Source organism: Haliotis rufescens, unplaced genomic scaffold (genome assembly GCF_023055435.1).
Source record: "Haliotis rufescens isolate VD_foot unplaced genomic scaffold, xgHalRufe1.0.p SCAF_1, whole genome shotgun sequence".
In the NCBI taxonomy this organism is placed as follows: domain Eukaryota; kingdom Metazoa; phylum Mollusca; class Gastropoda; order Lepetellida; family Haliotidae; genus Haliotis; species Haliotis rufescens.
In genome coordinates this window covers 76,331,765-76,351,890 of record NW_025963779.1, presented here as the reverse complement: position 1 = coordinate 76,351,890, position 20,126 = coordinate 76,331,765, and the positions used below count along the sequence as shown (strand labels likewise).

The 20,126-nt window shown below is 39.1% G+C and overlaps 1 protein-coding gene across 2 annotated transcripts in view; it reads left to right on the top strand.

The window, feature by feature from the left end:
* LOC124118461 overlaps positions 1-16,823 on the top strand; it is a 37,372-nt gene extending 20,549 nt beyond the window's left edge. For both annotated transcript variants that reach the window (XM_046480574.2, XM_046480573.2), the window contains exons 9-15: positions 434-500; positions 1,270-1,405; positions 1,507-1,678; positions 3,790-3,853; positions 4,719-4,844; positions 6,287-6,382; positions 8,808-16,823. In XM_046480574.2, coding sequence (XP_046336530.2) covers positions 434-500; positions 1,270-1,405; positions 1,507-1,678; positions 3,790-3,853; positions 4,719-4,844; positions 6,287-6,382; positions 8,808-9,014 — 868 coding nt within the window. In that variant the 3' untranslated portion in view covers positions 9,015-16,823. The remainder of the gene's footprint in view (positions 1-433; positions 501-1,269; positions 1,406-1,506; positions 1,679-3,789; positions 3,854-4,718; positions 4,845-6,286; positions 6,383-8,807) is intronic.
* The last annotated feature ends 3,303 nt before the right edge of the window (positions 16,824-20,126 follow it).

Sequence of the window (20,126 nt, the reverse complement as noted above, 5' to 3'; positions counted from 1 at the left end):
CCTCCAACGAACAGAGGTTCCACAGAACCAGAATCTGCACAGTGCTATGAACACTCAAGATTGAAGACATGTGTACATGTACCATAATATATTTCATGAAATATTGGTGGACATTTGTCTGTTGAAGTCATCAACCATTGCTATGTCCGCTCCAGAAGTTTCACTGTTCCTTTCACACTGGGAAATCAACCATTCAGTAGATGCTTTGAAAAAAATGGCAATCCCGAATTCTAAAGTATATTGAAGTGCTACGTTGTTCACACATTGTTGGGGGATCAGAACAAGTTACTGGAAGTGTGATGAGATGTGTGAAAATTTGGTCCAAATTAGGGAGCATCAATTATGTCATAAATTGGTCCTTACCCAATGTCAGTCAGGATTTTTTCCTGTGATGACAGATTCCACTGTTTCTAATTTACATGTCTCTTTACAGTTTCTATGTGACATATAGGAGGGACCGTGTGTTCCCACTGGACCATGTAAAAAGGAAGGAATTTGAGGTTTGTGTTATATGTTCAAAGGTTCTCCACATCTATGATCAGTGATAAGACTGTATGGTGAGATATTTCTAGGATACATTGCTCTGCCCCCATGGCAGACTGTATGGTGATATATTTCTAGGATACATTGCTCTGCCCCCATGGCAGACTGTATGGTGAGTTCTAATATTTCTAGGATACATTGCTCTGCCCCCATGGCAGACTGTATGGTGAGATCTAATATGTCTAGGATACATTGCTCTGCCCCAATGGCAGACTGTATGGTGAGTTCTCATGTTTTTAGCATACATTGCTCTGTCCCCATGGCAGACTGTATGGTGAGTTCTCATGTTTTTAGCATACATTGCTCTGCCCCAATGGCAGACTGTATGGTGAGTTCTCATGTTTTTAGCATACATTGCTCTGTCCCCATGGCAGACTGTATGGAGAGTTCTCATGTTTCTAGCATACATTGCTCTGCCCCCATGGCAGACTGTATGGTGAGTTCTCATATTTCTAGGATACATTGATCTGTCCCCATGGCAGACTGTATGGAGAGTTCTCATGTTTCTAGCATACATTGCTCTGCCCCCATGGCAGACTGTATGGAGAGTTCTCATATTTCTAGGATACATTGCTCTGTCCCCATGTTAGACTGTATGGAGAGTTCTCATGTTTCTAGCATACATTGATCTGTCCCCATGTTAGACTGTATGGAGAGTTGTGATGTTTCTAGCATACATTGCTCTGCCCCCATGTTAGACTGTATGGAGACTTCTGATGTTCCTAGGATGCTGGACAGACCAGCGCAGACTTTGACCAGCGGAAGCGGTTCATGTCCAGCCTTCAGGAAGTGGAGACGTACCTCAACAGGAAGGCCCTGGGTCTTCTGCCGCCCAACAAAGAAGGCAGCTTTTTTGATGAAGGTGTGTGATACAAAGATGTGGTTCACTAAAGGGGAATAAGATTAATCTGGCCATTGCAATTTTGAAAATGTTGTTATCAAATGATATCTCCTATGTTTCAGACTATAATAGTGACACCAGCGATAGCATTACGGAGGGAGAATCTAGTCAGTCACAGTCCAATGTTCCAGTAAATGGTCCTGAGGAAGGCAGCAAGCTGGCCACTCCCCCAGTTCAAGTTGTGAAGAAGAGCATGGGGAGACAAGCTCATGGCTTACAAGTGCTTAGTGTCATGTACGATAACCAGTTACCTACATTCCATTATCAGAATAGCATTCTATACCCAGTCGGGTTGCCTAGGGTTAAAGCGTTCACTTGTCATGCCGAAAGATCCATGTTTGATTCCTGACATGGGTACAATGTGTGAAGCCCATTTTCTGGTGTCCCCCAGCTGTGATATTGCTGGAATATTGCTAAAAATGGCGTAAAACCATACTCACTCACTCACTCATTCTATGTCCCGGTCCAACATACACAATTTGCTTGATTTCTCAATGAGAATTAAAACAAGTATTGATAGACTTTTTTCCAAATTTGTTGTTGGTCAATCTCATTAAAAATCAGATCTTAGTTTATGCTGCTCGGAAACAATGATCTGAAGACATCCCATTATAGGTCATGTCAGAACGACCTTTTACAAACTTTGACCGACCAATGAAATGACTAACATGAAGTCGACATAAGCCATTCAGAAAGCCGTTTTATCGAGTAATATGGCACTGGTTTCAAACTGGTAGCTTCGCTTTAAAAAATATTTTGAGAATTTTTCTATTCAACATTTGTAACTGTACAAAAGAACTTTTTGGAATGTGTAATAGATGGCCTAGACTGTATGGCAGCACTTCCCCTGGGCTATGCAAAGTCTCTTCCAATGGAATGTTTATCACATTGAAGCAGGAGATAGACGATGATTTGACTGATTCAATCATAAAGCCCGTAACTGGGGTTCGGATTACCCTGTGTTAAATGTTTCGAGGTTACATGATTACAAAACTCATTCCGACTGTCACTTTCCTCATCTGGTAAGCAAAGCTCTGATTGGTCGGATGAAAGGTCGTTCTGATCTGACCCGTAATGGGATGTCCTCAGATCTCTGTTTGAGCTCTAACAAGAACTAAGGTCTGACTTTGATGAGATTGATTATAGGTAGTCCTTTGTATTCATAAAACAGCCAGCGTTATCCTTTACATTTTGTAGACAGATGTAGAGTTACTATGACTACAACTAAGGTTGACCTGGTGTCTGGGTGATGGCTTCTTGTGACCAAATATTATGATTAGATTAGACCGAATGAAATTTGAAGACATGTCATATGTAAACACAGGTCAGATGAAGTAACCAGTCAAATCAGACCATGCTAAAGAGGAGGAAAGTCACTCATACTTCGCTGTACGCTATTCTGTCTTGGAGATGAATGCTTTCAGTCTCTCAGTTCAAGTGAACTTATGGGGTGTGGTTTGTTCCCTGTTATATCGAACTAAAATCAGTGGTCCCTTTGAGTTCGTTACAACCATAGTTTACTGTATGTTGTATGCAGAGTTATGTAAACATACTTTGGTATTTTGTCATTGTTACCTCTGTTATGGCTTTTGATTTTCACATAATTTACATCTCTCAAACAGCAAGGTTCATGAAGCTGACTGTTTTTCTATGTCATCACAGCTCTGGTGATGTTATCTAAAAACAAACACAGAATACTGATTCAATTCAAGGCATGGCCACCAGCCATATTGAAATGTAATTTTGCCCAAAGCTATCTTAGTGCTAAGACAATCGTAAGTCCCATACTTTAACTGTGACATACGATAGTCATAGCACTTAGATCGCTTTGTGAAATGGAGCCATATTGAGTAGAATAGCCTTGTGTTTCTGTTTGTTCAAAATAAGACGACTGAGGACTTTACCTTGTCTCCTTCTTCAGTTAAGGATTTCTTGGTAGAATGTGAGCTAAGGGCTCATCATAGTGTATTTCATCCATTGTTATTGTACTTGAAGCTGTTTGTATTGATTAAGAACTGAATATAGTACTACTTGCCACCTTACCAACTCACACACCTTGGGGCCCCCACTTTAGAGTAGGTCAATGCACCTTACTGCTTGTCTGAAGACACTAAATTGGCTGCTTGTGTGTCATCGCAGTGCTACGTTGCTCATGTGTCACAGGTTGTTAGGCCCAGTCTCAAGGGATCGTTTTATCCCTGGACTGTTGTTGACTGCTCTATGAAACACAAAATAAAACAACCCACTCTCAATAGAACTGATGTTAATGTGTTTTGGAAAGAGGGAGGGTTTATCACTGAAGATTCTAAAAGAATTTTGTATGATATGTTTTCTTTTTTTTATAGGAAGGAAAGAAGAAAGAAAAAGAATAAAGTCCTTTTAGACTTCATAATATCTGAAGAAATGAAGGTATGGATGCATGGTCTTGAGATACGTGCCTCTTTGATGTGGATATGTTTTGGTTGGTATTGAGAGAGTTACAACACTTCATTGTTTATAACCACACATGGACATGACGTTTTCATGTTCATTTAGACCACGTCTGTGGCCTAGTGGAAAGAGTGTCTGCCTTTGAGAGCTGAAGGTAGATGGTTTGATCCAAGGCCTTAAACAGGTGATACTTGTTACCCTGCCTGGCTCAGCATTAAGGGGCTAAGACAAGAACTGGACAGGTCAGAGTCAGTTTTCTGCGTCTAAGTGGGGTACCAATGTTAATCTGCAATGAAGAAGTAGGGGTAATCTCACTGTGAGTGTAATATACTGACACTTCTCAGGGACTTCATCACTGTATGTTACATCTTATTGGGGCAAGCGTGTCCACTAGCCTATTTCAAAGCCTAGTTTCTACCCTTATCACATCAAGGCCACTTTTCTTGCCTTGACCCTGGCACCACCTTGCGTAGATCACAAGTTTGACCCTTATAATGTAATTGCAATATCTAATCAGATCGCTGTTCTTAGCTCGTTTAGCTTCACAAAGATGGCGACTACCATAGATGACAATTTAGTCGATCAGATAACGAAAACATTCATGATCCCAGACATAAAAACATAGGAAATAATTGGGTGGTTTTAAATATGAAAAAGACATATTCGTGTAAATCATTTTCGTCTGAGGGTGTTGATTTTGTGAAACATTCTCTGATTGGACTATTGATATGTGCACAGGAAAGTGGGCTTGAGTGGCAAGAGTGGAAACAAGACTTTGATAAAAAGGTTAGTGGATGCTCTTGCCTCTGGAAGATGTGTATGTTAGTATCATGCTTTGTTTCAGGAATACTTACTTGGTATCTACAGTGGGACGAAGAAGAGTGAACGTCATACAAAGTACCGTTCATCAGTTCGGGAGCGAGACAAACTCCGTCACTCTGGGTTTGGTCCAATCGCAGATGAAGAGCAGGTGGGCCAACATTCTTGTCAGTGATTTAAGTAGCTGTCTGCTACACTGATTTGATCTCATCTTAATAGAATATTGTTGAAAGTGAAAAAGGCAACTTGATCAATGTTATTTTCTTGGTCAATGTTATGTTATCTTTGTTCCAAAAGGTTGATGTGTAAGTTCTGGCTCTATTAGCATGAAAGGTTCGGTTGTGTACTCCCCAGAGAGCTGAGAATGAAAATCGAGTGGACACCGATCTTTTGACCGGGGTAATAATGTTAGCAGTTTGAGCATGCACCTTGGGTCATATTGGTTGGATGACAGATGGAGAAACAACAAACCATGAAAATGTTAAATATTCCTGACTTTGGTGTAACAACTTTGAAACCTACTTCTGCAACTCCATGATATTCTATGACAAATCACCAACTGTGTCATTAAAGCTACAAAAAATAATAGTCTTGGTTCTCAGGCACCACCGCATCATATAGTCTGCTGCATGTTTTGTTTTTATTTCCTTTTTTAAAAAAATATAAAAAATCCTTATATTGCATGCAATTACTTCCCTTTACATGCGCACTGCTTTACTGTGCATCTCGTACTATGGTCATTGCAGCAAAAGGAGTAGTTTGCTTGTTTAAGTAGGGAGGCTCTTTCCCAGATTGATGGTACACAACTGTTAATTTAGTTACATACTAGTTTGAACAACGGTGGTCGGGTAGCCTATCGGTTAAAGCATTCACTGTCACGCCGAAGACCCGGGTTCAATTCCCAACATAGGTATAATGTATGAAGCCCAATTCTGGTGTTCCCCTTGTGATATTGCTGGGATATTGCTAATAGTGGCGTAACACCATACTCAATTACTAGTTTGAACAAGCAAAAATAAAAACTACTGCATGCCCGCATTATATTTTCAAAAGTCATTGCCTGAGAACCAATTATTTTATTTTTTTAAGCCTAAGCTTCATTGATCATTGGGCTAAAACACTTTGTTGACATTGTGCAAAACCATACGAGAAACGCCAACAATAAAAATCCACAAACTGGCCTCGGCTAAGCCCCATTTTCAGTTATGCAAAACTGAAATGATTTGACAGTGATGCAGCAGTCATCCAATGAAATTATTTACACTTCTGCTCATGACAAGTGACAATTGCGAAAGAGTTGCTTCCCTTCCATTGAAAAGTGATCACTATGTTATTTTTGCAGCAAATTATTAAATAAAAAATACATATTTTTAATTTGGTCTGGTCTTGATATTGCATACCTTTTAATCTTTGTGATTGGTACACATGACAGTAAGTCTGTGCAGAAGCCTGTCAGGTGAGTTTGTCTGTGTTGCCATGGTGATTAACATAATTAGAGAAGTTGATACCATGAAATTTGACTAATTAATTCAACAACTGGGGGAAGCTGAAAAAAGCATTTACAATTTAATTTATGCCTGAATTGTGTTTCAGCAAGATGAAATTACCTACAAATTTGTGGAATGGTACAAGGACCATGCCTGTCCCTCAGCAGACATTGACTACATACTGGATGTATGGATACCCGAAGTAAGTAGAGTAGTGAGGAAATATCAGTAGAACAGACAGGGTCTCAATTGTAAATGATAGGTAGCACTTCTCCAAACAATGTGTGAGACTTGGAAATATTGCTGAAAGCATCATAAAACCTTACTCACTCTTTCTTCATATAAAGGTGTCACCTTACCACACAGCAAATAGAGAGTATGACTGGAATGTTATTGAAACACACTTTTTCTTTGATATTCTGGTCTCCTCTGCTGGGTGGGATTAATCTGAGAAGATGAAGGTCGAAGGCACCAGAATATGTCAACACCATACCTGTGTTCATACAATTCAGTGGTCAACCTCGGAGATTTCTGTCACATTCCACAACCAATACGTTATTACTCCATGACAGTCCTGGAATACTGAAATATTGTTCAAGGCATCCTCAAACCCATCTCACTCACTCACGAGTCAGCTTCTTGTGCTGGTGATGTCATGTATTGTTCATGATGTTGTTTATTGTTCATGATGGTGTGTATTCATGATGTCATGTATTTATATCATGCATTGTTCATGTCATGTTTTGTTCATGATGGCATGTATTGTTCATGATGGCAAGTATTGTTCTTGTCATGTATCGTTCATGTCATGCATTGTTCCATGTTGTTCATGATGGCATGTATTGTTCATGATGGCAAGTATTGTTCTTGTCATGTATCGTTCATGTCATGCATTGTTCATGATGGCATGTATTGTTCATGATGGCAAGTATTGTTCTTGTCATGTATCGTTCATGTCATGCATTGTTCATGATGGCATGTATTGTTCATGATGGCAAGTATTGTTCTTGTCATGCATTGTTCATGTCATGCATTGTTCATGATGGCAAGTATTGTTCATGATGGCAAGTATTATTCTTGTCATGTTTTGTTCATGTCAAGCATTGTTCATGATCAATGATGGCATGTATTGTTCATGATGGCAAGTATTGTTCTTGTCATGTATTGTGCATGTCATGCATTGTTCATGATGGCATGTATTGTTCTTGACATGCATTCATATCATGCATTGTTCATGTCATGCATTGTTCATGATGTCATGCATTGTTCATGATGGCAAGTATTGTTCTTGTCATGTATCGTTCATGTCATGCATTGTTCATGATGGCATGTATTGTTCTTGACATGCATTCATATCATGCATTGTTCATGTCATGCATTGTTCATGTCATGCATTGTTCATGATGTCATGCATTGTTCATGATGGCAAGTATTGTTCTTGTCATGTATTGTTCTTGACATGCATTCATATCATGCATTGTTCATGTCATGCATTGTTCATGATGTCATGCATTGTTCATGATGGCAAGTATTGTGCATGTCATGCATTGTTCATGATGGCATGTATTGTTCTTGATGTCATGTATTGTTTATGACATGCATTCATATCATGCATTGTTCATGCCATGCATTGTTCATGATGTCATGCATTGTTCATGATGGCATGTATTGTTCATGATGTCATGCATTGTTCATGATGGCAAGTATTGTTCTTGTCATGTATCGTTCATGTCATGCATTGTTCATGATGGCATGTATTGTTCTTGACATGCATTCATATCATGCATTGTTCATGTCATGCATTGTTCATGTCATGCATTGTTCATGATGTCATGCATTGTTCATGATGGCAAGTATTGTTCTTGTCATGTATTGTTCTTGACATGCATTCATATCATGCATTGTTCATGTCATGCATTGTTCATGATGTCATGCATTGTTCATGATGGCAAGTATTGTGCATGTCATGCATTGTTCATGATGGCATGTATTGTTCTTGATGTCATGTATTGTTTATGACATGCATTCATATCATGCATTGTTCATGCCATGCATTGTTCATGATGTCATGCATTGTTCATGATGGCATGTATTGTTCTTGATGTCATGTATTGTTCATGTCATGTATTGTTCTTGATGTCATGTATTCATATCATGCATTGGTCATGATGTCATGTATTTTTCATGATGTCATGCATTTGTCATGTTGTGCATTGTTCATGTCATGCATTGTTCATTTCATGGGGTAGAATATTGATAGAAAGGGTTATTATGCTTGTCGTAAGAGGCAACTAACGGGATCGGGTGGTCAGGCTCACTGACTTGGTTGATGCATGTCATTGTATCCCAATTGTGTGGATCAATGCTCATGATATTAATCACTGGATCAATGCTCATGATATTAATCACTGGATTGTCTGGTCCAGACTCGACTATGTACAGATTGTCATCATCAAAAATTGTTCATGATGTCATGTACTGTTCATGATTGTTCATGACTCATTAATTACAATTGTCCTGGATGAATTAGTGATGCAAATCTCTTGGAAAGTTATTTTCACAGTATTTCTTGTAGTTATGGAAGAGTCAGAGTCTATAGCAGCTATGATGCATGCTCTGTTTTCCAGGCTGTCGTGTACAGTATGATAAAGCGACGTAGTTATGGGAGGTCCAGAGCATGGGAGGCATTCAACAAAGGATGTCGACTCTTCAAGATGGAGCAGCGACAAATTCACCAGCATCTTATCGAAACCGCCCGCAACATCTCCCCCGCAGATGCCCGCCTGTACAACGAGCGTCTGCAGGAGCGCATTCAACTCACTATGTCCACATGAACTCATGTTAGGCCTTATCAATTGGTTTACAGATTTTCTTCCTCAAAACCCCAGTTCAGTGATCAATTTAAAAATAATTATAGTTGCTTTAATTTTTTTTTGGTAAAAGAAGGTAGGGTCAGGAAATTTAGAAATATAGTACAGCTTTGTTTTCTCAAGTTTTTCATGTGGCATTTTCATGGAATGTAACAGGAATGTTAAGATCATTTTATGGTTTTCCGATAGGATTAAAGCCACACACTGTTTGGAGTACTGGTGAGGCTAGCTGTAGTGCTTGTCATGGCTTCATCTCAAGCCATTTGTAGGTTATTGATCATGTATCACTTGTCCTGGCAGGCAGGAAATAATTTGTGATCAATTATCTCCAGAAGTATGATTATCAGCGGTTATGACCCCCCTAAACTGGAATGATGTTTTTTTTCACATCCATGTTTTAAGGGGCAGTGGATCTGTAAGCCAAGTAATAAAAGCTAAATTGCAATAGTTTCGTCCTGATCCTCGTACCATGCAGAGACTGTATGCCCATCATCTAGTGAGACCCTGACCATCCAGAAAGTTCAAATAATATCCAGATAAACACAGGTTAGCGCAATCTTGTTAGTCAGTTCTTTTACCTGTCTGTGTCATGATCTGAGAGCGCCTCCATAGAAGGTCACGTTCATGAACCCTCAGGAAACTTGGGACTGACCAATCAAGATGAAGGAGGCATGGGTTCTTGATCCAATCAGATGTCAGCTTTCTAAACCTATTCAGCTTCAATTCTTTACTGCCTCAATTCAGAAATTTTGATCACTTGCAAAGGAAACCGCTAGTGAACACAAATATAGCCTCTTTAGGACACCCCTTCAGGTTTTGATGTCATGGCGCTCACAAAGAGTGATGCATGACACATCCACCATCATATCATTGCCCTGCATTGATTTTTGTCACATTTAGATTTCCTTGATTATATTTGTTTTCGAGAAATAGAAATCAGACATGCTTTTCTGAACGCTCACTTGTGCCAAGCATTTAGAGGCCTTGACACTGATTGGTTGATTAATAAGTTCACCTGACACAGCCTCCTCAGGTTCCTCAGATCAGATGCAGATTAATAGCACCTCTTAGGGTCAAAAGTACCAATCTGATTTCCCAGGACCTTTTTGTAATATTGTGATATGTTAACAGTAATAGTCCAGGAATGTACAGATGCCGTAGTATAGACAGTGGGGGTACGGTGACACTTGCACAAAATTATATCATGATGTGGCAAGACATTAACCTTCACAAAAAAAATTATGTTTGTACCTCCTGATGCGGAAGTCTGGCATCAATCGGTACGGCACCACATAATTTATCAAGATGCCATGCTAAATCAAATTGTAATGAAAGTATTCTCCATCACTATTACTCATACTCATAATATTCTTTTGAACATATTTATATTCAACATTTTTGTTTAGTTCTTCATTCATTTTACTAGGAGTCCGGACTGAATACCCTTATCTTCTTCACTATAAAGAAACATTTGATATTTGGATGTCTTGACATTCGTGATAAAATATATACCTTGTGTTAATTCTTTCCATTTGAAAGTTTTGTCTTGGGAAGTAAATGCTTTGGCGTTCTTGTTTTCAAATTCTTCTTTTGTTAGCCTGTAATTTTTTTTTGTTATACACTTATGTGAACATCTATCTAGATGTAATATTCTGTGTACATGTATTATATGAACATCAATGATAACTATAATGGATTAAATGTACTATTTTCCACAAGGATATTGGAAGGGTAATGGTGCAATACAAAAACTAGCTGCAGCGGCTAAAGATGTTGCCAAGAAAGAAACAATATGACAAAGGAAAGCATTAAATCATGACAGTATTCGTGTACTAGCTGAGCAAAGTTAAATAGCATTGGGGATCATATCTAAATGGCATTAGCTGATGGTAAGATATCAGAAGGAGAGTTCCACTTAGTATTGTCAGAACTCACTACATGCAATGCAGTGAAACATGTTATATTCGATCAAATTCTCGTAAGACAAGGGAAGATGGGAGACAGCAAGCGTACCAAGTATTCGAAATCAAACCCAAAGGACTGGTAGGAGATTAAGAATAGATTGTTTCCTTGATATAGGATAGCATCTTGATAATATATGATATGGCCAGGCTGCATGTGTAACGTGTTGCCATACTGATTGATGCCGGCGTACCTCATCTGGAGGTATCACCTACTTATTTGTGTTAAGATTAGTGTCGGCCGCATCATGATATCATTTTGTGCAAAGTGTCACTGTACCCCCAGTGTTTATACTACTGATGCATTTCAGTCCCACCATGATATTAAGGTGTCTTAAATGTGCCTCTTTCTTATCCAAATCGGGCAGCATGAGCTCAAAGAGCATGAAGCAAAGACAGGCATGGGTACTCAGGCCCTCATATACACACTACAGATACCTGAATTCGCATCGGCAGCATAAGCATTCGTTGACCTTGTACATAGTTTTCATATTTAACCCTAGATTGCCATCAATGTCTTGTGCCATCAATAGAGAGTGGTTTGATCACTTTATTGTCCCCACCACGAAGTGGAGCGGGGGATATAGGTGCTGAGTTTGTCCGTCCGTCCGTCCTCTTTTCAAAGGGGACAAGTCTTCTGAAAAACTATTTAAGTCACCCAAATGAAATTTTTACACGCTGATGTTACTGTTCATGATCTCAAAATTCATTTTTTTACAGAGTTATAGCCCTTGCTCCGTGCTTTTTAACTTAGTGCATACTGCGTTAATTGGGGACAAGTTTCTCAGAAACTGCTGAAGTTACTTGAATGAAAGTTTGCATTCTTATCTAAGAGATACTTGTCAAGACTGAGTTCGAAAATTGGTCCTGTCATTAATTTTTTTACAAAGTTATGGCCCTTGATCCATGTAATTTGACTTGGTGCATAGTGTCTGCAATGGGAACAAGTTTTCTCAGAAACTACTGAAGTTAGCTTATCTATGAGATACTTATCAAAACTGAGTTATTTTTTTCCAGAGAAGGGGCCTTTTGTGTGTATAATTGTCACATTTAATCATTTTTCCTGATGACATAAAGTGTCTTATCTCTTGTTAAGGCTTTATAGGACTCTTGGTTATAGTTCACAACTATATGAACAACAAAATTCTAATGTGCCCCTTGGGAGGGTAATAGTGATAACGCTGTTTTCTTGTTCAAAATGTTTTGGTGAGGCCATGGAAAAGAAATGTTTCATCCAAGTCATCATGCTTCTTTCAAATTTTCTCCTGTTGTGTAAGTAATACAGTATACAGAAAGAGATGAATAACAGTCCCTGCTATTTTTTAACATGATTCACCACCCACATTAGTTTGACCTTGAAGCAGACCATGAAACATGCAGGGGAAAACCACCATAGAAATTGCTGTCCTATGTAATCAGTCATAGAGTGCCTGAGCCACCGACACTAGGAGAATGTGCTGCCAATATCGTAGAGCTGACTGGATGAAATTCATTAATCTTGATTGTGTAGTTCATGCTTCAGTCGGTGGCTGTCCTGATTCCATATTTACACAGTTTGATTGTGTTTATCTGTTATCCACTTTCCAGCGGTTGAATGTCATTCATTATATGAACTTGCAGACACCCTCTTGGTGCGACAAAGGCTTGTTGATGTGGTGAACAATTTGTTTCTCACACTTTGACCTATTATTGTACAAAATGTCAAATTGCTTGGTGTGAGTGCCTTGTAATCTAGACTTGTTTATTGGAATTTCGCGGATGAAATCTGCTGTATAGGAATTATTGTAAAAAGTATGTGAATTATCATGAAATGAAAAATTGGACATGGTGTGTGTGAATCAATGCAATTGTTAATGATCTAAAGGGAACACGATTTTACGGACAATTTGTGTTTGTATTTGTCATGGCTGTACATGACTAACCTTGCATGAAAGCACTTCAACTAGGTGTTTATTGTGGTTAGGTTGTGTGCTGTGTGTGATTAGTACTACCTGTTTGCTTTAGAGAACATACAGCATCATGTCTGAAAATAATTAGAGAATAGGGAAATACATCGTAATAATCTGGTTTCAGTTCTTTCAGAATTGACCTTCTTGTTGTTTTCAGAGGGGAAGAGCAATTTTATTTTTATGCTTTTGCAAATCATGCACCAGCCAAGATTGCAGTGTTTTGGGTGTCCATATACCCCCAGGGACCCCAGTTTTAGGTATTTAATTTATAAATCCTTTGCAATGCAGAGCCAAGTTGATTATTCAGTTTCCTCAGTGTTTGGAAATATCTACCCCCACCCCCACAGAAGACAGAATGATGAGTCCCATGGGACAGCCTTATGCTACAATAGAACAGAGTCCCTATTCCCTGCACACACACCACAGGGATAAACTGGGTAATTTTATTTGGTTTCTAGGTTATATAGGTGTAAGTGGGGAACGTCAGGGGCCTCTTTGGGCCTTCCTCCACATGATGTAGTGAGGATCCTGGTAATGTAGTAATTTAATTAGCTTGTGTAAGTCATGTTATTATATGTTCAAGTCTGTACCCTCCTCAGGCTGTGGTCCAATATTGTCTCAGCTTGTCTTACAATGGGGATAACGTGGTATGTTCCAGTCTGTACCCTCCTCAGGCTGTGGTCTAATATTGTCTCAGCTTGTCTTACACTGGGGATAACTTGGTGTATTTTGTGGGCCCAGGCCTTATGTAGCAGAGAAAGCCTTCCTAGTTTTGATGCTGCTATTAAAAAATATACTGCTCACAACTTAAAGAACACCCGCAATTGACAGGCTGTGTTGCAATACCCACCAGCCATGACTGATTTACTGTAGTCATATGAAAAGATTGGGTGTTCTTTAACTTCTTTTGAGTAGTATATTAAGTCCAGTGCGCTATTCCACAAAGTGGTCTTAGCGCTATGATTGTCACAAGTCTATGTTAAAGGTATGGAGTTAAGATCGTCTTTACGCTAAGATCACTTGATGGAACAGCGCCATGGGTCTTATCAACTATGCCATGTACAATGAGTATGTGATATATCCATTAAAATGGCATAAACATCCTGTGAATAAAATGTGATAACAATCGTCCTTCTTATGCTATTACACTGACATAGTGTGTATGTGTGCGATTGAAGTGTTTTATGTGAATTCAGCATGTTTCTCTGTATGATGTTCCAGACTCTGTGTCTTGAGTACATCCACTTTGCCCAGTGCTCTGCGGTGATACAATGCCATATGTCATTGCCTGCAGTTCAAATCCCTTCACCATTCTGATTACACTAAGGCCCAAAAAAGTAAAAGAAATGTTTTTTATCATAGTGTGGGTCTTTTTAACCTAATTCCCGGTTCCTTAATCGGCCATTCATAATTTCCGCAATTTATATTTTCAGTTAGAGTTATCTTTCCTTTACGTTTGTGATATACCATGTTACACTTTGCACATAACTACTGCTGTTTGATTATTAGTTCATGGAATGTACTTTCAACACTTTGCTTGTCTTTTACTATTGTTGATAAAATTCCCAATTGACAGGTTTTTTTTATTGCTACTAAGTCTGAAAACCCCATTTGGCAATGAAATAAATCCCATTGTTTTCATGCATGTCCCACCAAAGATATTAAACTCACCACAACAGCATGTTAAAGTAATTGTTCAGACATTGGTCATCATGACATTAAATTATATACATATATTTTATAAATTTCTACCCAACATATGTCTGCACAAAAGGCAAAAAAATATTGAAAAGGCTTTCCTTTCTTTTCCCCTTTTTCGACCACCGAAGTTTTGAGAGAACAAATCCATCAACCAACTAATTAAAAAAAAGCACTACAGAGAGTTCGACGTTTGTTTCTCTGACAAGACATGGAAGTACTCTTAACAAATATAAAACAGAAATTGTGCCCTTAACACTGTCTCATTCACTGGACATGAAGTGTCTCTGCTTTTGTAAGATATATTTGGTCATGTTACTTAGGCCCATCCGACTGCAATCATAATGTATACCACTGAAAACAAGTTAAACTACCCCAAGCTCATCTGTTATGCTATAATCTGCTATGATTAACTACAGTAGCAAGAGAATCAGATGTTCTTTCACTTCTTTTGAGTAGTAATTATGAAAGTACTGTTTAACTTTCTGTAATGCTTTGTAATAATTCTGAATTGTAAAAGTCTCTAAAAAACTTTCTTTTCTTATTGTTTTACATGGTGTGACTTAAGGAGGTGATTTTCTTTTTTCCCCAATTTGAAATGTCAAACATTTCTACTTGTGTAATGCTTTCTTGCTTGTTAAGGACAACAAGAAGGTGGTGTTACTCAACATTCACTCCTTGCCTTTTAATCTGCAGACAATCAAAATATTATTGACATGTTCTTAGCTGAACGTTGGTTACTGCTTTCCACTCACACAGAATTCAGTTAATAGTGTTTGTTTCAATGATTTGTTTTCATTGATGATGTTTCTATATTTTCTTAGCTGTTAGTGATAAACAGTTTCTTTACAAAAATGAAGTCCATTTGAATTAATTATTTTGTGATTTCAGAGTGAGTGAGTTGGGTTTAACGCCGCTTTTAACATTATTCCAGTTATATCACGGCTTGTGATTTCAGAAGCGTGACTGCAGATATTTATGGAATAATATTAGGAAATGTTTCTGCTGAATGAAAACATTGCATTCATTGAGAGATTCCTCCGAAAATGTATTTGTAAAAATCATATAGTTCTCCTAAAAAATGTGCAGTGATGACTAAACGGCACACCTGTACTTATTTACATTATAATATATGTATTCAGTCAGATTGTAGTATGAAGATGTTGAGAAGAGAAAACAATTCTTCTCTTCTAGTTTCCACCCTGAAATATATTAAGGATAAAACACGACTCCAAGGTTTTGGTTGAAAGTGTAAAACCACAAGCTCAAGGAACATTAACATGGAATAGCTTGATTTTTTGTGAAAATCACATTTTTTAGTTTTGAATTTTTATCATATCTAATATGTAAAATGTGAAGCAAGATATTTGTGCTCTGTGTGATATTTGTGTACTGGATTTTATCAGGCTCAAAATTGTTTTATCCTCAAGGCACAAAACAAGTCATGTCCAGTACTGAATGCACAAGAATGTTCAATCTACAGCTACAATGATCAACATCATTAGCGCCAAATGAGCCACACACTTGAAATTCTCAGATTAGGGGAGAATGATTGGCAGCATTCTTTACCTGCTTCATTACCAATTGCAAAAGTCAATATTAGTGTAAGGTAATGATAAAAAAAAGGTAACTTTATTTTTTTATTAGAATGGTAAAGCTAAGGACAAAATGAAAAGGACAATTTAGCAACACATGCAATGTTTCCCATCCTTCTTCATTCTCGTTTACTGTGGCAAATATTTCTCCAGAAGTGTTTGGCTGAATAGCCATGAAGGTCAAGTTCAAACTTCCTGTGGATTAATCTAATTTTTCAAACAACTTTATGTATAAAGTCTGATGTAATCATTGGATAGATAACAAAGTTAACAGTGTAGATTTTAGCCTTTGAAATAATGTAGCCTGTGCACGTAGGACAGGACAGATCGGCAGTCAATTGTACATAGTGTGCTCACTCTCTAAGTTATTATGATCTTTCAGTTTCAGCTTCATTTTTATTTAGAGTTGACATAGGTGAATATGTTGATTTTTTTTTTTGGAAGTGTTTGTGACTGGTTTCAATGTATGTATGATCACGACTAAGGTTTGTTGGTTGGAAGATCAACTGACTTTAAGCCTTGTAACATCATTGCATTTATGAAGTGTGAAATAAATATATGCTGAGTGCAGTCGTGTCATTTTGATCTTTCTGTGAAATCACACATGGAGTATGCAGGCCTGTGTCCAACACTTTCACCACCAGGGTACGATCATACACTCTGTCAGCCAGGTCACAGATAAGAACTGGAATTCAACCTTGATCACTAAAGGCAGCTTCACACGGCCAACATTAGTTTGCAAACAAAGGTGGGCAAACTCCAAAATGTTTGCCAACACAATTTTTACATGACAAATTTGTGTTGTTGGTACTTAGTTTGGCATGGGGTCTTCGGTGAGCACTTTGCCCCAGTGTCATGGAGGAAAATTGCGGCAGCAGTCTTAATAATGTCTGTTCTTCAGAGAAAATGCAAGTGTGTACTTAGTCCTATGAATGGGATTTCCTTATTTTTGTGTGTTCATAAGTCTTATCCTTTTTATCATTTTAAAAAAGGGAGCACAGATGGTCCAGTTGTCTAAGGCACGGCGATTCGCTGTGCAGAGTTGCGTCCCTTGGGCACACCAGAAGCCTATGATTGTGGGTTCGATTCCCGGTTGACCCGATTATGTTTTTAGGTTTGTCAGCACCATACCTGTGCTCATGGGTTTCACCCAAGTGGTAAACATCTGAGACCTGCATCACTTCGGGCTTTCCTACCACATTTAGCTGACACGCTGTGATATAACTGAAATATTGTTAAAAGCGGCGTTAAACCCAACTCACTCACTCATTTTAAAAAAGGTTATCTGCTTTATCCCTCATGGTGCCTGGCCATCAGCTGGCTTTGCCTCTCAGTGCCCTACTGTGATGTTTGTGGCTGTTTAAAAAACGTATACCTTGCACGTGTGTGTGTGTGTGGCTGCTTGTACTAGTACGGACTAAAGCTGAGTTTATGATGATAGCCTACATCTTCCTGAGGCAGGGGAGTTAACTGACTATCAAAGTCCAGTTTCCACCCTTGCCGACCTAGGCTGGAATTTCAGGGCTTGATCGTAGCGCCACCAGTGGCTATTACCAGTCACGTCCCTTCTATGTCCCCACTATTGACCAATCAGTTTCCACCTTTTGATATCACTTGCATTTGCTGTCTGGGCTCAGTCAAGACGATCGAACGATAATCAAGATCTATATTGTAATAAAACGGGTCTTACCCCGAAGTGCATCAAATCGCGTCAGCGCATTAACTAAAAACATGAACAGATTTGGAAAACATCTGTTGAAGTCGATTTCGTTACGCGATTCTGATTGGACTCATTATCCCTGCCAAAATATAACTCCATAATTCCAGCCTTGTTCGGCAAAGGTGGAAACTGGACTTTTATTGTCAGTGAACATCCTTGCCTCGGGAAGATGGCTAGCCTATGGCCACTGAGAAACCATGCCGCAGTTTAACATGGATACCCCACTCAGACACAGTATACTGACTCCGAGCAGACCAGTCCTTGTTTTAGCCCCTTAATGCCGAGAGCCAGGCAGGGTAACAACAAATGAGGTTTTTTAATGAGCCAGCCTGAAACGACGAAAAATGTCCATTTTTTTAATCCTCCCCAAATGTGTGCAATATTTTTTGGGTGACCCTCCCTCCCTTATAATGAATTTCCAGTCCCTAAGAACCTCTATATGTTTGTCATTTCTGTTTCTCATAACGGGTCCACTTATATTATAACATGTCAAACAAAAGTGGAATTCCCATGTGTATAAATAAATCTATCCAGACGAGCCGAAGATCATGTGCCGATCCCTATCACGATGTCCCAATTACGCTCGTGTACGGTGGACTGTTGCGTGCACTCGCTGTGCTAATCAGCTGCCGTGACCCCAGACGTCTACGTTGTCCGGGAATATGTACGACAAGGGTCCAAAGTCCATGTGAACAATAGACATGGGATGTAATTTTCAGTTTTCAATCCATGCTGGTTGTGAGTTTGGGCACGCATATCTACTCCAGGCATCCGTGTTTTAAGCTTCAAAACCAGTTGGCCATTTTCAAATGATATTTTGATATATAAAATATCAGTAACTGATTTCAACAGAAACCAGTGCAACTGATTAATACATTGCTTTGACGAACACACAATAACACATTATGAATCCTGTTGACAGACCTGACTGGAAAATACTACGCAAATATACATTTGGTATGCACGTTTGGGTGAAGCCAATAATTTGTGTCTAGTTTGATTAGAGTGAGTGAGTATGGTTTTACGCCGTTTTTAGCACTATTCCAGCAATATCACGGCGAGGGACACCAGAGATGGGCTTCACACATTGTACCCATGTCGGGAATCGAGCCCGGGTCTTCGGCGTGACGAGCGAACGCTTTAACCACAAGGCTACCCGGCCGCCCAGTTTGATTAGATGTGAGGTGAGGTGAAATTGGGTTTAACGTCGCGTCCAAGATTATTGCACTTATATAGCGACGTGCATGCACGTGTATGTGTGTGTGTGGCTGCTTGTACTAGTCCGGACTGATGCCGATTTATAGTGCTAGCTCACTGAGATACCATGCCGCAGTTTAACATGAATACCCCACTCAGACACAGTATACTGACTCCGAGCCGACCAGTCCTTGTTTTAGCCCCTTAATGCCGAACGCCAGACAGGGTAACAACAAGTACAATCTTTTAACGTCTTTTTGTATGACGCGGCCCGGGATCGAACCCTGGACCTTCCGCTCTCCGGGTGGACGCTCTACCACAAGACCACGGAGGCGGTCAGTTTGATTAGAACCAAGGCGGTGTGTCAAACCCATAACCGTCCTTCATGGGATTAACATCGTATTCGTGTCTATTCCCAGATTAAATGGAATTGTTCAGACATTAAATCATTGTTGACCCTGTCGGTTTTGGGAATATCATGTCACAATTCGTGTAATTCTCTCAGCTTTCGTTCAGGTATACAAATATCCCTCTCTTTAGGTAACCACACACACACACACATGGGTTCAAATCTGCAGAGTATACCATTTTATAGAATGAAATCTTTTGTTAATGTTTCATCAGACATACCCCAAACGATATGATTCTACATTCTATGTGTGTGTGTGTGTGTGTGTGTGTGTGTGTGTGTGTGTGAGAGAGAGAGAGAGAGAGAGAGAGAGAGAGAGAGAGAGAGACACTGATTTACGAAACCAACATCCAGAATATTGTATTGTATTCTGATTCGAGTAAAGTGTTACGTCTCTTGTCTGATATCTTACATGATTCACACATGTCACTATATAATTTCAGTGTGAAAATAGGCACTGGCACAGTGTTGACAAACCAAACATCGCTAACCGAGCTATTCTATTCTTCGGCCATATATACAGACTATGAACACCAAAAAAGTTTTA